The sequence below is a fragment of the Sander lucioperca genome, chromosome 23, assembly GCF_008315115.2.
Source record: "Sander lucioperca isolate FBNREF2018 chromosome 23, SLUC_FBN_1.2, whole genome shotgun sequence".
Taxonomy (NCBI): Eukaryota; Metazoa; Chordata; class Actinopteri; order Perciformes; family Percidae; genus Sander; species Sander lucioperca.
In genome coordinates this window covers 14,349,985-14,368,960 of record NC_050195.1, presented here as the reverse complement: position 1 = coordinate 14,368,960, position 18,976 = coordinate 14,349,985, and the positions used below count along the sequence as shown (strand labels likewise).

The following is an 18,976-nucleotide window of genomic DNA, read 5'->3' as shown; positions in this document are numbered from 1 at the left end:
GGTTTGACCATGTCCTGGATGTATGCTGGGGTTGATCCATTTGTGGCCCTGAATGCAGGTACTAGTGTCTTGAAGCGGATCCAGGCAGCAATTGGTAACCAGTTTTTATCGATTGCTAAGACACATTTCTTGAAACCCTCACCCATTTTCTCAAAACTGGCAAAGTCAAACAATGCTCTCAGATCATACACACAGCCGGTCAATAACTAAACACTACAGAGCATTCATTAGACATTTCCTCAAACATTCGAGAACACAGTGTCCAGGGCATGTAGTCACAGTTTTGTTTACTATTTCATATAGTAAACACATTTTACAATGAAAACTAAAAGTATATCACAACTTGTAAAGTGAATATCTCGTACATTGCAAGTAGTGCAAGTACTACAATATTGAATGTCTGTATATGAGGCACTTGTAGAACAATACAGTAGTTCAACTGCAAAAGGCCAAAGAACTAAGAAAACAAAATGAAAAGCACATGACGGTACACTAAAAAATATTGTGAAACTGCAAAATCAAAGTCAATGAAAGATGTATTCGGCCTCAGCATCACGTCTTGTGCACTCTGAACTGGCTTACATTCTCTACAATTGAACATTACATACATCAGAAACATGTGGGTACAATTTTGAGTCGTCGTGTGTAAACGATGACAACTGCGTTGAAGTTGTGTTTAACCATTTTGCAACACAAGTGCATCACAGTGTGAAATGTGTTTTAGAGAGTGAGAGTGTGTTTAGAGTTTTGCAAGAAGAGTGAATGATTCGACGAATGGGTTTAGGCCACTGAGCATTTGGTTCAGAGAATGGGGTTTAGTGTTTTAGCATTTCAGATAAACTGTAATACTCAATGAAAACAATTGCACACTGAGGTAAAATGCTTTTAAAATAATCTTGAAATGTTTAGGGGTAGTAGGAGTGTCCAGCTTAAGTAATCGTTAAAGGTAGTTCCTTGCTTTTGGTGCATAGAAACCAAAAGCAGATTGACCAAACTCAGAAAGCTGTGGAACTTATGGAAGCATAAGGCAGTTTGTTGAGCTATAGTTTGGTAAGGTCCTGTGATCCAGTTCAGCATGCCATTGATACACGCTACAGTATATATGATGGCGACAGTCTGATGAGAGATTTGTGGATGAAAAATGTTTATCACGCCTTTGTGCCAGAGAGGTACAACTAACTTTGTTATACAGAGTACAGTGGTGAGTGTCAAAGAGAGAAATAGTGCAGATAAACAGAGAAAGTAAAAGAAAAAAATAAACTAAAATAAATAACTACAGAGCATATGGAGACAAAAAAAATGCAAGTGACAGTGATATGATTAAAGTGACGGTAGTGTGATATAATAGGCTATAATAGCAGCAGTCGCCAAGTCTATGTTACTGTATAATAAGTAAGTAACGACACTTAGTGTTTGTCTGTATTACGGTAATGTAGAGATATAAATATAGAACATGATACAAAAAATGAGTCGCATATAAACATGTTAAAATAATATAGTATAACATGGTAAATGATGATATAGTATGGGGTTTGATCAGCTGCGGTATATTTTATCTTTTCATCTGTCACGAAAAAGGAGGAGGTAAAAAGGGCAAGGATTGATTAATGAAATAACAAAAACAAGTGTGTTTCCATCCATCTCTTATTATGCACAATATCACCCAACTGAAAAATTAGCACTTCTAATATTTGTATAACAGCAGTGGATGGAAACATGCATTGATTTCCAATTTATTTAGCAGATTTTCTGGAAATTCTGACTTACTTTCTGATATAAATATAGAATATGATACAAACAAAATCAGTAGCATATAACCATATTAAAATAATATAGTATAACATGGTAAATAATGATATAGTATAGGATATGAGATATAGCCTAGTATAAGGTGAGGTAGCAATACAACATAACGTATTATATAGTATAGTGCAGCAAAATAACAGAATGGAGTGGAATGTCAAGTATAAAATAGTATAAAAACAGTATAATAAATCCATGGCTTCTGTGTGAATAAGGTGAGTAACAGCACGTCCTCTCTTTGTCAGGTTCAGGTTGCACCTCTCAGACAAGCCCTCTCTGTGATCTGCACCTCAGATCATATCGTGTGACGCTTTAAATATACCTCTGCCGATGGTTCATTTCATGGTCACTTGAACATACAAGGCATGCAGGATTTAGCGCCTGATTGTGTCACTTCCTGTGCAGCTCAAGTGTAGCAGGTTGAGCTCTAACCGGCTTAGCGTGAAGAAGAATTGCCCCTTTGTGTCCTTGCAGCCGGCAGCTTGATGTGGCCGAGCATCAAAGAGTCTTGGCCATGACCCTGGGTAGATTTGCAGACCACCCCCATCCCACCAAGCTCACACACAACTACGACACACACGTACTGTACCTCCTCATAGAGGTTCTCAGGCTCCCCCGAAATGAGACACTGGCAAAAGAGAAAATTCAGGAGGTGATGACATACTTAACTCCCTAGTGCAGTGGTCTTCAACGTTTTTTAAGCCAAGGACCCCTTAAAAGAAAGAGAGACAGAGCAGGGACCCCCTACCACATATATTGTATACAATTAAGTTGCGTATTAAACTGGGTCTACAAAAAAGAGTAGGGTGGCCTAAAGCCTTTATACATACCTTTTTAGCTATTAAAATAATAACAGTTGGCATCATCATGTTTTAATGTTAAACATACATGTGTCACAGTGAATCCTTAGGATGAACTGTATCTGTGGAGAGCTGCCTTAGAGACTACCTTTTAGGCCAGTAAGCCTATCATCATCATTTTTCACAAATAGGCTAATTTATATTTGCTAACAATATGTTGGATTCAAGTTAAAAAAAATGATTTCTGATGATTTTGCGGACCCCCTGTGGAAGATCTCTGCCCTAGTGTGTGTGCACATGTGTTCACATGTGTGTGTGCTCACTTATGTTCACATGTGCACAAAATGCAGCCAGGGCAGCCCCCTCCCTCCCGACTCTCCTCAGCCACTCGGCAACTTTTGCCTCGCCTCATTTGCTTCACGGTGAAAGGGGCTGATTAAATATTTAAAGTATGGAGTACTTTCCCTTGGCATCAGGTGTAACTCACTCCTGTAATCTCAGATAGCCTGGTGCACGGCGCAGTAATTATAGCCGAGTTAACCGCGTGAGGCGGAGAGGGTCTACGATAGGCAAGGCTTTGTTGTTTATGTCTGTCTTAAGTTTATTGGCCTGTTTTCGCTTTCATTTGCTCCTGTGTGCAGGCATGTGGCTTTCTGCATGCATTCTTGTGAGAATTATTGTTCTTATTATTGATAGATATTGTTCTGTTTGGAGATGCAAGAGGGCGTAATGGTTGTGTGAACATTATGAAAAGATTGGATTCAGTATTTTTTTTATTTTACCATAACTGCTAAGGTGCTAACATATATATATATATATATATATATATATATATAAAAACAGTACCACTTTTAACAAGACACCCTTTATTGAGAGTCTATAAGTTGTAACTATGGCTCTATTGATGGTTAATAAATCATTTACTAATGCTTTGTACATCAGTTATGCGCTACAGGCCATGCCTTGTACACAAGCAGGGAACATTATTGCATGCCCTATCAGTAATCTAGGCTATTGTATTTGTCTTTGCTAATGCAAAATGGAGCCGGCTGTGCTAAGTGGATCATTATGACACCAAACCATCAGGAAAGTAATATGTGGAAGCAGTTTGAATCAAAACCATCAATGTAACAATGTGGAGAAACGTAAGGCTGTTTGTTCACTTTGTGAAATGCAGTTTATGTCCTTTGTAATGGTTTATAACCAATCAATAAAACAGTTGGTGGATGCTCAAAGTAAAGCTTAGTAACTCTTAGAAAAGTTACATTTGGAAAGACACAACATTTTCATCTGACAATTACAAGGTGCTGATTGTTTGAACTAATATGAACTAATATAAAATATAAAAATATAATTGAGAAAATCCTATTATCCAAAAAGTATGAAAAAACTACCCAGGTGAGACGCACTGTTACATAAAAGTTATTTTACCAAACTTATGCCCTGTGCTGTGAAGCCTCTTTTAATCTCGAAAACAATACACTTCCAACTGTGAAGCACAACCTAAGAGCCTTTAGAAGAACAACAATAGATGGCAGTGTTCGGCACCTCCAAATGTCTTAGCCAAAGCCCAGCTGAACAGACAATTCAGGCGCTGTAAGAAAGTCATAGTGGGCGGCTGGTTGAACATCAAAGCACACAGTCACAGAGATACAGTGAAGAGGATATATGCCTGATTGTCTGTTTTGTATGTGGAGTGAATTGTGACTTTAATCCATTTAGGTGCGTACCTCCTCCAAAAAAGATCCCTTCAATGTAAGATGAGTAATAAAGCAAAAGGAGCCACATCCATGCTTTACCTTAATCCCACACACTCTCATTTTTGTCACTAATCTGACAGATGTACACCCTTTTATTACCTGAATATACCGCCCTCTACATATTCCACCTCTTGGAGAATCCCATTTGAAAAATGTATAAGTTGTAGGAGCATTTCTTCATGGTTTCGGAGAACGTGTCATCTCAGACAAGAGCTGAATAGAAAAGGGTGCTACGCTACCTCAAGCACCAGCAAAGGCCTTTTAACTTTTAGGTCCTGCCAGCTCTTGAGCTGATCCTAAATAAAGTTTCTTGGATACAGTTATTATTCCATCAGGACTTGAAATACAAGCCCCATAATTATCCTTCAGAGGAGCTAATATTGTAAGTTTAGGAAAGATGACAGTAATAACCTGCTAATGCATGAGCCTTACTGACTTTATACTCATGGGGAGTAGAATAAGGTAGAATGACAAATTGTGGTTACACATGTCGTGTTCATAAACCTATTCCTGCAGGCATTTAGGTCTAAATATTGCTCTATTTCCATTACAAAATGTGGAAGGTCCCTCTCTCGCTCTCTTATGTTCTTGTTCTGCAAACTGCTTTGTTAATCTGTACTGTTGCCAAGGATATTTATGAGTTTTTGGCTAGTGATTCATTCCAATAAACAAACTCCCTCACTGTTTCCACAGCAGGGAGAGTGTTGCTCCGCAGTGTATTGTAATGATCAATGAGGGTTTCAACGTCTGACTGAATGCAGGACCTCGTCATGTAGAGCTGTGCCGCTAGGCCCCTCCGAATCAGCTAGTGTGGTCACATTTGGAAACAGTCTAATTTCTTACATGTGTCTGCGAGGGTGTGAATTCACAACCTGTGATTGTCGTTGGCTTGTCTGCTGTAGCTTTTAGCATGCGGACTGATGAACTGATTTTAAGGGAAGGAATCTGCCGAGCTTCGGTGATGTAAGTATTTGACTCTGGTTCTTTCCTGCGGGAACAATAAAAAAAAAAAGCTCTCCTGCAACATTTTAGTTTCACCCTCAAAGCATCGCCTCAAATGCACTCAGAGGTGTTTTTTCACATGTGCATCGGAAGATGATAGAAAATCTCCCAGGTTGTATTGAGTAGGCGGAGGTGAGTTTTTGTGAAACGGCTGTGTGAGAGGTGCTTGTTTTCTCACTAGTCTTCAGGGGATTCCCCTCTCCTCTCTCTGCTGTAAACCAGCATCACCGCACCGCTGATGGACGTCTCTGTTTGGCAGGTGCTCATATACTTGGCGCCTACTGTTGCCCACAGCGATGAGGCTGTCAGGGCAGAATGCCTTCCAAAAGTGCAGGGGAACATTATATTTCACATTATCTCAGAACAATAGGCCATTTCCTGCTCACTGCAGGCCAGAGAGGCTGATCAGGGGGCTGCCAAGCTCCAGGAAGGGAGCACAGACTGCAGGAGAGGTTGGCGTCTAAAGGGGGGAACTGTATGAATTTGATGAATTGTTGTGTAGGTGGTTCCAGAGTGGGTGCAACCTGAACTAACCTGCCAGTTAGTGTGAGCAAGAACAGTAACAGAGTGTGTTTCAGGTAGAATTTGAACAGAAACACGTGTTCATAACTTTACATACTGCTCTTTTTTTTTTTGGGCCACGCTAGCCAACGCCATGGCTCTATAGCAATGCCAGTCTGTCAGTCCACCACATTAAGACTGACATTTCTATTAAATAACTATTGAATAAATTGCCATTACATTTGGTACAAACCAGGGATTGATGCATAGACTGTAAATTAAGCCAAAACATCTGGATCGCGGATGGGACATGGACCAAACAAAAAAAATCAAAGTACACGTCAAATACAATTTTTCCCAAAGATGGTTTCTGTCATTTTAGGTAGTACACTGATGTTTGTTCAAGTTTTAATTTTTCTGATAAGTTTGTTTTTTATTAGTTATTTGATGCTATAAAAATGGGGTGAAACAGCTGGGATTGACTCGCGTTGGTCATTGGGCGGAACTTTGATACCGCGGCTCCACCTCCTGATCACTACTGCGCAGACTCTGACTCCAAAATCACAAGATGTATCCGGGATATTTTGGCTTCACATTTGTACAGTGGGAGGAAGAGGTACAGACCTCCATGGTACCCAGAGGACGAATTCTAATGACTTCGGTGATCACCTGACTTCTAGCACCACCAACAAGTCAAAGATATTCATGTTCGCATCAGGATAAACTGTAATCACTTTAGTGATCTCATAACTTCATCTAGCGCCATCATCACGTCATAATTGCATTTGGTCCAATACTTCAATTCATGACCAAAATATGTACAAAACTAATGACATTCCCATTAGCCTCAGGTGTACTTTGCATTCAGTGTTAATTAGCTAAAGTTAGCATGCTAACATGCTAAACAAAGATGTTAACCATGGGAAACATTACCTGCTAAAAATTACATCCTCACTGTGGGTATGTTAGCATGCTGATGTTAGCATTTAGAACAAAGCACCACTCGCCAGAGCACAGCCTTGCGTGCTTGTAGGCTGTACAGTCATCTTTGGAGCAGCTGTCGTAGTTGGTAAATCTCACAGATTTCAACACACTGTGGTTACATGGAAAACAATCAGTCAGTCAGTTGGGGTCACTGGCTCTCCCTCCTCTCCACCCAGACATATCCAACCATTTAAAGCAGGCGCCAAATGCTTCGCAACCTCTAGAAATACCTTTTCGCAAGTGCTCTTTCTCACTCTCATCCCCTTTCTTTGGGTTGCGTAACTGCTCTTGTGTTGTATTATTGAAACGTTTGGCTCTGATTAGTGCAGCAGATGAAACGGCTAAATGCTAATGTGTGATTTCCCAGGGGGCCGCCCGGCTTCATGGGCTGCAGGTGTTTGCACGGGAGGAGGAAGGCTTTTAAAACGCATCAATGCCAATTACACCCTGCATTGTTTGTATTTTCTGTTACTCATCGGGGCAGGTAAACACTCCAGGTTTGCTTCCTAAGTATTTGTGCCTGTGGATGACCCGTACAGTTAGTATTGAACCCCTCCTTCTGTGAGCTGTTAAAAGCAGTCAGGCATTAAATATGTGAAATGTTGAGCGCACCAGAACCTCTCCTTGGCTGTGCTCTAGCAAGTAACATGGTATTGATTATCTTGAGGGACACAAACCCTCCCACATATCAGCCCTCGGTCATAGATCTATTGTTTTCTTCTCAATAAGACCTGTGATACCTGAACATATTTCAACAGCCGAGCATTGCAGGTCTAAGGTGATTCTGCTTTGCATTCATGTTGGAAAATGTTTTTACAGTTCTGGCTAAGGAGTGCTGAAGGCTTCCAGCTGTGTGATATCCTGCGAGCAAACTCAGCTGCCTTCAGGATCATGCACCCAGGGTCCAAGGTGAATAACTCTCTGTTACTGTCCCGTTTGACCCTGTCACTCCTTTTTTTTAATCCCTCCATCTCCATCCTTCTGGGATGGACTGTTCTTTTTTCTGCTGTGCTGAGCAGGAAGGCTGAGCCTTGCGGCTTCCCATCTCCATCCATTTTTTTCTACAGTACATCGCTGCAGATTTATCACCCCGCGCCGTTTTCCTCCCGAAAGCGTCGGAAAAGGAGGGGAATTATTCCTGGGTCCTGACAGGGGGCCTTAGGGTGGTGGGCAGGGGTGGGAAGGAAGTAGGAAGCAGGGAAGGAAGGAAGGCAAGTGGATGCTTGAGACAGGGTCTGAAAAATGTGACTCATGTAAACTTTGCCGAGGAGAAAAAAGGGGGATGAGTATAATTGATTCTGACGACCCGAGACGGATGGCGGTCTTCCCCAGGGGGGAGACGGTGAGCAGATCCCAGCCAGAGTCGCCGTTGGGGGGGAAGGGACAGGGGAGGAGACAGGGGTGGAGGTGGAGGTGTGGGCATATATCTCTCTCTCTCTCTCTCTCTCTCTGTTTTACACACACACACACACACACACACACACACACACACACACACACACACACACACACACACACACACACACACACACACACACACACACACACTCAACCCACTCACCATGCAATCCAACACATCCCCTTCCCATCATGCTTTGGACAAAATGCACTAAATCTAGGCCACCCTCCTTAATCTTCTCAATCTTTAGTTAACTGCACAGGAGATTACATATGCATGAGCTAATTGACCTATCAAATCAGTGATGGGAATTTCCCCACTTGTCTATTGTCTTAATTGCAGGTGGGAGTGAGAAGAAACAATGGGTGGATGATGGGCTTCAGTTCTCAAATCCAAACCTCACTTCTTTCTCTCACACACACACACACACACGCACACACGCACGCACGCACGCACGCACGCACATACACACACACACACACACACACACACACACACACACACACACACACACACACAATTGCACACAATTCGGTGCAGAAGAACCTTCTTCCTCTTATTAGTCCACGCCCACGGCTCCTTGGAGCCAGACTAAATAAATAAATTACCGATTCAGATGCTTGCTTACTTGCTAACCTTGTTAGCCTTTGCACTACAGCAAACAGAAACCTCCTTGTTTGTGTGTGTGTGTGTGTGTGTGTGTGTGTGTGTCTGATATGGTTGTATTGAATGTTATATCTGTGTGTGTATGCTCATATGAAAGGTCGTCTTCCAGCAGGCCTGATTCATTAACCTTATGTGTAAGACTGCTCTGTAAATGTAGGTTACTGCTCAGGCAGACATAATTCCCCAAAGGCAAAGAACGACATTAGCATCCCGTTATCTCGCCACATTCCCCGGAGCTAAGATGAGTCCAGAAAGATGCTCTCTGTCTTGTTTGAATTCTGCCGGACACCCACACACACACTCATTCAGTACGCCATCCACACACACACACACACACACACACACACACACAGGTAGCAGAAATAGAAGCTGATGTTACAGCAAGGAATGTGGATAAGACAGGGGTAAAACAGGCCCTATCATGAAATACGACAGAATAAAGAAAACCACACTTTTTATCAGCTCCTGGCGCGTCTGTGCCGATTTTGAGGTGTGCTGATTTTATTTACTCATCAGTCAGGGAGAAACACGAGATGGGGCAGAATCAGACCTTTACATTAAGTGGATTGAGCCTTGAGTTTGAGTTAAATGCAGAGAGAGCAGAGGATTGGAACAGATGGCAGGAGTCCCCCTGGGCGAACGGCGCCTACCCCGCTGAACACTGGGAGCTCTTGACCATCTGGACCAAAAGGCAATGAGCAGCACCCTGTAGTGGATTCCCCTTCGAAGCAACATGGAAAAGAAGAGACGGGCGCCCTCGGAGCAACGTCACCAACATACTGTCCATCAGCTCCATGTCAGAATAAGATTTGTAGGTTGAAACCGTTTACACCCCTCAACTGCTTGCTTTTCTTGAAATTTAAACACACAGATAAAGCATGTCTCGATGACCATTTAGTCTCAGTGCTTACATGCCCAATCTTGCAGAGAAGAATCTTGTATTTCTAAAGCAGGACAGATGCAAGGATACTCTACTCTGAGCTGTTTGTAGTTCCATGTAAGCACTTGCTGGAATGTATGAAGTTGGAGCGGTTGGTTAAACTTGCTCCTTTGGCAGAAACAATGTTTCCTTACAAATCAAAAGCATATTTTTGATTTGGCATGGTAAGATGTGCAGTCACCTCTCAGGCTGAAGAGCCTGGAACTATTGGATCCAGACTGGGAATGGAACAGGAGAGAAAGATATGTATTTAGTTACTTGATTTGAAGCAGTGACTGAGTTGCTGTCAGCCCACACAATCTGATCTTCATATGGAAGTTTTAGTCTGAAAGGGGCTAACTGCACCATCCAACCATTCATGTTATCTAGGCTGAAACTAATCGTAATGACGCACTGTTGGTAGGATGTATTGTCAGATGGACTCGCAGGAGTTTCTAAAGTGGCGTCATGCAGCACTTTAATGCTTCTTACGTGTATCTTTTGTGGCCCACAAAGGTAATAACTGTTTATGTGCATTATCAGTAGTCATAGACTTCAAATTGGCCACATGTTACTAATAATCCTGGACTACATATCTGTCCATTGCACTATATTTGCTATATTTTTTTTTTTTTTGCATTCTGCACTTATCCCATTCACCCTCCTTTTTCTTATAAATATACATATTTATATATATATATATATATATATATATATATATATATATATATATAAAGAAGCTATTTTGTATATATGTATATGTTTTTTGTTTATTTTTTATTCATGTTTAATATGTTTGTTTGTGTATGTATGCACCGATCACCAAGGCAAATTCCACATAAGTGTAACTACTGTGGCAATAAACTCCTTTCTGATAATGACAAACAGTCAGGATGAAAACGAGGCGTGCAGTATATGCAGTTTATAAAACGGGTTGATTGCTGTGGGAACACTATGTCACTTACTTTTTAATGGACTTATTAAACTGTCAAAGTACCCAGAGTAGGATACAAGCACCACACACTTAGGCTTTAACTGCTTTTGACTGTCTGATTTATCTGTAAAAAAAAAAACCTGCACTCATTTTAACATGTATGTTCGAGTGAACATTAAATACTTTACACAAACATAGACAGATCACTTATTATAAGATGGCTTCCTGAGGAGTTTACAATCAGAAGATGGATTCACATATCCACAATTACAAAATCCTGTGGTTGGTCCATTTGCTTTTCGTAGAGATATTTATGTGTGTGTTCCCAGAATAGTATCCTAGCTTACTCTGCGTATTCCGCATTAATTTGGCGCGTTGCTTATGAGAAAATTAAGGCAGATGTGAAGTAAGGTCCTCAGCAGAGTGTGAACAAATTAAATCCAAACATAAGTCAATACTAATAAACATTGTTCCATAATGTGGTGCTTTGGTTTCAACAGGGATCCATTGCATGTTTTCGAGAAATACCGAAGAGGCCCATGTACTCCAGAGGTTTCTGTTTAACCTTTTGCTCTTCATGAATCTAAATCCCAATCAGCGCGTACAGCACAGAGTGTTGCAGTGATGTACCTGCGCCTGCTTATCCTCCTGAGGTGTCTCCATCCCTGCTCCATTTAGAGCCGCAGCCTGGCCTCGGATCGATGCCTTTCTCCAGCCGCCCATCATCAATTATTCACCTGATCAGCCCTGCTGCTCATTAGATGACTAATCTGGGAGGGTGAGGAGAGACGGGACGCTTTGAAACCTGAGACCGAGAGGCAGCAGGGAAGGGAAGGGAGGATCACATCTCCAGATCGAGAGAGAGATGGAGGAAGAGTTCATAGATGTGGCATTACCGATTTGTACATCTAAGTCCTGACATCCAGGAGGGTTTATAAATCTTTGATGAAACCATAGAATCACTTTGATGAATGTGCACACGTATCGCCAACATATTGCACGTGCCGACAGAGGCTTCACGGATGTTAGTGTATTAAGACAGACGGGCAACAGAGCATGAACAGTGAGAAGTGAGAAGGTGGGAGTGCAGCTTCCGTTAGCCAAAAGAGTGCTTGTTGCACTCACATTACACCCCACCTAAGTTGTTCTCGAGAACATCTGTGGTCAGTGTGGGTCACATTTTTACTGTCCTATAAATCTCCCCCGACATTCTCCCAGTGACGCCAGTTTTGTTATTTCCCGTCTCCCTGCATGTTGTTTGTTTCCTCCCTGCTAGATGAGTGCATCAGGGTCAAATGAAAGATCTTAACAGGTACACACACAAAGTAAGTACATTTCTTTTAATACATACTGTTTGTCCCTCACCTTTCCTGCTCAATCTCAACACTTCTGGGGCCATGCTAGTGTTGAAGGCAGTGTAGCTCAAAGACCCAAAGAAAGAAAGAAAGAACGAGAGAAAGAAAGGGAGCAGTTCTCCTTCTTTCCCACTGATCATGTACAAGCGGGGGGGGTGGCTTTGATCGCCCCTGTCCCCCTGAGAGCCACAGTGAGGTGGGAGTGCAGTAGTGTGACGGCTGTGGTACACGTTAGCTCTGATTAAAGGGAAATATGCATCACCGTATAACGCTTTCCTTTTTATCTGCGCCTGCGATGTGGTGCGATGGCGACACTAGATTGGGCCCCGATATGTACTGATGTCGCAGCTTTATCTGTGTTTCAGCGGAGCTGAAAGACACGTGGAGTTGAGGCACTCTCATTTGAAACATTTGAGGCCACGTAAAGTTTGAAGAAGTTAAGGAGTTGACTTAAACCTAGCTGAGGTTGTTTTGTGCCAGGGAGTTGCTCTCTCTCTTGGGCTGTGTGCCCTTTGACCTTTGATACTGGGTCATGTGCCTCCAAATCAATTAGAGCTGAGGACCTGCATTCCACAATGGTGTGGCAATGACTACCGGGGCAGCAGAGCAGAGAGCATTTGGTTCTGACGGCATGGTTACAAATAGAAAGCACATTCTCAAACCTATTTGTCCCTCTCTGTTCAAAAAGAGTGGTTTAGTGCTTCTTCTTTTTTTTACTCTAAATGCATCCTGCAATGCAGAAAAAAAGACATGCAGAGGAAAAATGGAGATCAGTACTAATGTCATCTCCATTCATTAAATATGAAGCCGTCACAAGGCATAGAGCCATTGGTTTTATGCTCCTCTCAGAACATGGAAACCTTTCTCTGAACCTCAGCAGTCTTAAAAATGGTCTCCAACTCACTGTCATGTGCGTTTGTGTGTTATGTGTTGTCTAGATAGTAAAAAAGACATATCATTAAAGACACTAATACATTATTGAAAGGTAGAAACATTTGCACACACATTTGATAATGTTTCAATGCTAAAGCAGACAGATGGAAGGTCTGTTGGAAGGGGAGGAGCACAGAGGTATGGCATATGTATGCTCGTAAAAGCCCTTTGGCTAACCCACTTTGCGTGACCCTTACGTACTGCACACATGCACACACCTTTCCAGAGTGCAATATCAATTAATCTTATTCTCTGAATCTCTTCTCTGCCCTCAGCTCTACACTCAATCTGGCCATTTTGCTGCAGTAGATGAGGCATTGCATCTGCAGGGTATTAAGTGTGTATGTGGGTGGCTTTATTCTGTATTTCTGCTTCATACTAGAGCTGAAAAGATTAGTTGATTAATCGGTCAAGAGAAAATTAATAGGCAATTTTCCATTATAGTCATTCATTTATCAAGCAAACATTCTCTGGTTCTGGGCATTCAAAGGAGAGGATTTGCTGCTTGTCTTTGTTTTAAGCCATGCTAGCCTTGGCTCTATGGATGACTATTTAGGTCTGTTCACCATGTTGGTCAAGACACAAATATTTGAAATGCTGGATGGATTGCCATGACATTTTTTTTACAGATATTTGTTGTTCCCAGAGGATAACCCCTGGCTTTTCATCTAGCTCCACCAACAAGTCAAAGGTGTTACTTATCCAGTGAAATGTCTTAACATCTAAAAGAATGGTATATCATTTGGTACATTCATTGTTCCCAGACGATATATCCTAATGACTAATGACAAGGGGTGGAAATATATTGTTGTGTGTGAAATATCTCAACAAATAGAATGGATTGGCAGAATAGTTGGTACACACATTCAGAATGAGTTGTACCAACTTGAAGGTCAAATTCTTAATTTGTTCAATACTTTGGTTAATTACCAAATACCTGCAAAACTAATGACATTTCCATCAGCCTCAGCTTGTGTTTAGTTCTAATTAGACATTACACCTGCTTAACATATTCATAGCTTAGCATTGTCATTGTGAGCATGTCAGCATGCTGATGTTATCATTCTGCTCCACAAAGCTACTAATGTTGTACTGTACTGCTCGTACTGCTGCTGCAGTGAGCAAGCTCTAAGTTTTTAGAAGATATACTGTCTACTTTTAGCCAATGTGTCTATTGCTTACATTATTAAGCAAAAGGACTTATACATTTGGCTCAGTGAGCCTCCAAATTACAAGAGCCACAAGCATTCCTTCATTGACAGCCCTTCTTAAACATCCTTGACATTCCTGGACGAAAGCTCAGAGTACCAGTTTTTCAAATCACACAAATTATATATCAATATGTTCGCAAATGCTTTCTTGTGATCACAGTGAGATCATTATATTGATACCACGTGTTGTTTAGGCTTTTTTCAGGCTTCTTCAATTGGAAGTTTACCAGAGCTCTTTCAGTTAATCTCAAATATATAAAGTATATCATGACTTTTTTTGACATACTATTACGACTATTTCATGACTTTTTTGACATACTATGCTTAGATTTATTTCAACATACCATACTATGACTTTTTAATGGCATTTTTGGACATACTATACTATGACTATGTTATCACTTTTTTCGACATACTATACTATGTCTTTTTTATCATTTTTTTCGTCATGACTTTTTTGACACTTTTTTTGACATACTATACTATGACTATGTTATCACTTTTTTCGACATACCATATACGTCATATACTTTGTCTATTACTTTTTATCACTTTTTTTGACATACCATACAATGACTTTTTTGTCACTTCTTTCAAAATACTATAATATCCCTTTTTATCACTTTTTTGACATACTATACTATGACTTTTTTATTCATTTTTTGGACGTACTATACTATGTCTTTTTTTTTATCACTTTTTCGACATACCATATACGTCATATACTTTGTCTATGACTTTTTATCACTTTTTTCAACATACTATACAATGAATTTTTTGTCACTTTTTTCAACATAGTATACTATCACTTTTTTATAACTTTTTTCAACATACTATACTATGAATTTTTTCAATATTACACTATGACTTTGTTATCACTTTTTTCGACATACCATACTATGACTTTTTTGTCACTATTTTCAACATACTATACTATCAATTTTTTATCACTTTTTTCGGTATACTATACTATGACTTTTTTCGACATACTATAGTATAATGTGTCTTTTTATATTTTTTCTCAACAAACTATACTATGATTATGTTATCACTTTTTTCAACATACCATATTATGGCTTTTTTGTCACTTTTTTCGACATACTATACTATGACTTTTTTTGACTGACTACACAATTACTTTTTTATTAATTTTTTCGACATACTATACTATGTCTTTTTTATCACTTTTTCTGACATACTATACTATGACTTTTTTTGTCACTTTTTTTCAACATACTATACTATGACTATGTTATCACTTTTTTCGGCATACCATACTATGACTTTTTCGACATACTATACTATCACTTTTTTATGCCTTTTTTCGACATACTGTATACTGTCTTTTTTATATTTTTTCTCAACATACTCTATGACTTTTTTCGACATACTATGTCTTTTTTATCACTTTTTTTTTCAACATACCATACTTTTGTCTTTTTTATCACTTTTTCTGACATACTATACTATGACTTTTTATCACTTTTTTCAACATACTATAATATGACTTTTTTCACGACAAACTATACTATGTCTTTTTTTATTACTTTTATCAATATACTATGACTTTTATAAGACTTTTTCAACATACTATACATGTCAATTTATGTTTATGTTCAAGTTTTGAACATAAATATCCACCTTTCTTGAACCAAGTCAGTGTGGAAATCTGGTAAATGACTTGTATTTGCACACCCCTTTTCTAAAAACAAACTACAGTCACAAAGTCCTCAACAAAGCATATCTTTATTCTCTTAAACATCGGGTTCTTCAGGTACACAAACAGTCACGAGCACAAACACTTCATTTGTAGACACAGTCAACATATTAAGTGAGTCAAACACATCACATCACCTAAAGTGGGATTTTTCACTTTCCGACTTGTGCTGACAGTCACAAGTATGTTTCTTATCTAACTGAGGAAAGAAGAGTCTGACCCTTAATTCTGTCAATTCCTGGTTAGTTTTGAGGGCTTGAAAACAAAGGACACTTCACTGATGAACACTTAAACATGGCATTCAATAAACAGTAGTGCACTATACTGTAGATTACCCACTCAGTGCGACATGTACACACCAGTGCTTTGCCCTTCATTCACAGTCCTGCAGTTTGTGTCGGACACATAAGGACAGCTCTACATGGCTTTTGTTGCCAGTGTTGGCAATTATATATTCATCTCTTGTTTCCCTCCTCTACTATGACAGAACACAGCAGCTGATTCACAAGTTACTCTATGTAAATATATATATTTTTTTCTCAATATATCTATATATTCTATCTATGGAATAAGTCTAAATAGCATATGTATACTTTTGGTAGGGTTTTGAAAACATTCAGGTACATTCACTTGACCCTGTGATGTTTTTTTTCTTCATATGAAAGATAACCACAGACAAATGTTAGCAGAGATACTTGCCATGTAGTAATGGCCTCCCATCAAAATACAAGACGTTAAGCAACCCCCCCAACTTAGAAGAATCAAACATAAATCTTTAAGAACCAACAACAAGCAGGACTATACTAACAGACCTCTGTATTAATCTAGTATAAAATAGCATATTTTCTGGACTTGACAACAGTTTATATTAACTCTAATAATAGAGTCTGGGTGCACACAATTCCACAGGTGCGTACATGAGCTGGCAACAACAGGTAGGCAATTCGATAATTTTCTTTGCGTATTTACTAAGTCACCAAAAATGATTCTGTCAGTGGTTAAAAAGCTTCAATGCAAAACTCACTTTTACAATCACTAGTGTAAATAGACCCTTGGCATATCACAGAATACACAAATAGGCATTAATCAACAAGTCGAGGAGATAGAACTTGGCCTGCAGAGGACCATCTGACGGTAAGCCACACTACGCATGAACACCGATTTTTTTTCAGAAGGCCACAAGGATGTCACTTGGGTGCTGGTTAAGAGTGTTCCTTCATGGGTCCGGATTGACAGAGGACCCCAATACTGCCCTTAATCGGACTGTAAAAGTTCAAGTCATAACTGAAATACTGATTTTCCGTTACGGGAACAATATTACATCAAAGGATTGTGTATTCATACCGATTCATTTTTACCTGTAATAATCCAAGGCCAATAGATAAATTGTCAGCCAGTGTGACAGTAGACAGTGTGCCCTTGTTATAAGATTTACATTTCTCAGTATTTTAAATAGGGTCAGTCCACCCAAATTAAAAACTTTATTTTCTCCAATAGTGGTATCTAGCCATGCACATTTGGTAGTTTCCGTCAAAATGAAGATCTTTTAGGATTTCTGACTCCAACCTTATGAAATGGAGTTGAATGGAATTTTGTTTGTGGTGTTCACGGTATTACACAAAAAAAAAATAGTTTCCTCTGGATAGTCTTCCGATAGTTTCTGCAATGAGACGTAGTCATTAAACTTTTGAAATGTAATTTTAATTGGGGTGAAGAAAGAAATCTCAGCGCAGATATCTCAAACACTCAGCACATAAAACCAAATTATCTGCATGGCTAGATACCATAAGAGCTAAGGATTTAGGTGAAATGACCCTTTCCAACATTAATGCGTCAGCTAGGTTATAAATAACCATTTTAATAAGATTTAAATAAGCAGTAGAAAAATTATCCAACAGGATATTAAATACATACCTACAAACAAAATGTCCAAAAACAGAACAGTGCAATCAAAATAACATGGAAAATAATATTGTTTATAAAATTGAGTTCTCTGACCTAGAGAGAGTATCCCTTATGAACTGTAACACAAAGATCAATTTTCACCATTGGCTCTATTTTCATTTGAACCAAGTCAAATGCCTCAACTGGTGAAAGATGAAACTAGTGATAAAAAACATCAGAGAAACTCTCCATCCCTGTGCTGCTGATTGTTAGTACTGAGTGTGTGTGAGGTGCCATAGTGAAGGGCTCCATGCCCATTCGAGGGCTAGGCTGGATAGTGTGGGCTTGGAGCAGGAGTGTCCAGATCCCCGTCTGCTTCACCCTCTTCCTGGCCAGAGTAGGAGCTCAGTGCATCCCATAGAAGGCTGGGCTGCTCACAGTGGTGGCAACTCCGCCAGTGCTCCATAACCCCCTCTTTAGTGTCCAATATCTCGCTGCAAAGCACACAGTTAAAGGCTGCACCTGCTGCAAGGACCCCATGGCCTCTGCCGCTATCTGGTGATGCGAGGGCCCCGCTGTCCTCCCCCTCCCTTCTATGGTGGTGGGACATGATGTGTCTCTTAAGCTTGGAGAAGGAGAAGAACTCCTCGTCGCAGCTGCCGCACCTGACCAGGTTGCGCTTCTCGTTGAGCTGCCGCCAGTAGTGGGCGGCGTGCTTTACCAGCTCGTTCTCAGCCTCGCGGCCACTGCGCGGTGCCTGGCCCTTGTGAAGTGGAACCTGGACCTCCTCCCCGTGCACATACAGCAAGTGCATCTTCATGTCGGCAAAGGTCGGAGTGATGGCCTGGCAGCGGCCACATTTAATCTGCAGCTCTACAGGGTCTTCCCGATCCTGCTCATCTGATGGCTCTGGGGAGTGGGCCCTGGTGAGGAAAACAATGAACAGTGCTTATTTAAAACTTTGTTTTGACTGTTTAGAAAAAGGTTGCCGGTTGTCAGGTAATCAATCAATATCTTTAGCCATTTAATTTATAAGTTGACATCTCTGAATATAACCTGCTACAAGATAAAGGTCACAATGAAGTAGGTGCTCGATCAATTATAATCT

General features: G+C 40.3%; 1 protein-coding gene and 1 long non-coding RNA gene across 2 annotated transcripts in view; one reads left to right on the top strand and one right to left on the bottom strand.

Moving 5' to 3' along the window:
* LOC118494347 overlaps nt 1–18,976 on the top strand; it is a 60,659-nt gene that overhangs the window by 15,106 nt on the left and 26,577 nt on the right. The gene's annotated exons all lie outside the window — the stretch shown is intronic.
* Nucleotides 15,995–18,976, bottom strand: part of znf438 (zinc finger protein 438) — a 71,287-nt gene continuing 68,305 nt past the window's right edge. The window contains exon 4 of the mRNA XM_031298257.2: nt 15,995–18,791. Within this exon, the coding sequence (XP_031154117.1) occupies nt 18,194–18,791 (598 nt within the window). The 3' untranslated portion in view covers nt 15,995–18,193. The remainder of the gene's footprint in view (nt 18,792–18,976) is intronic.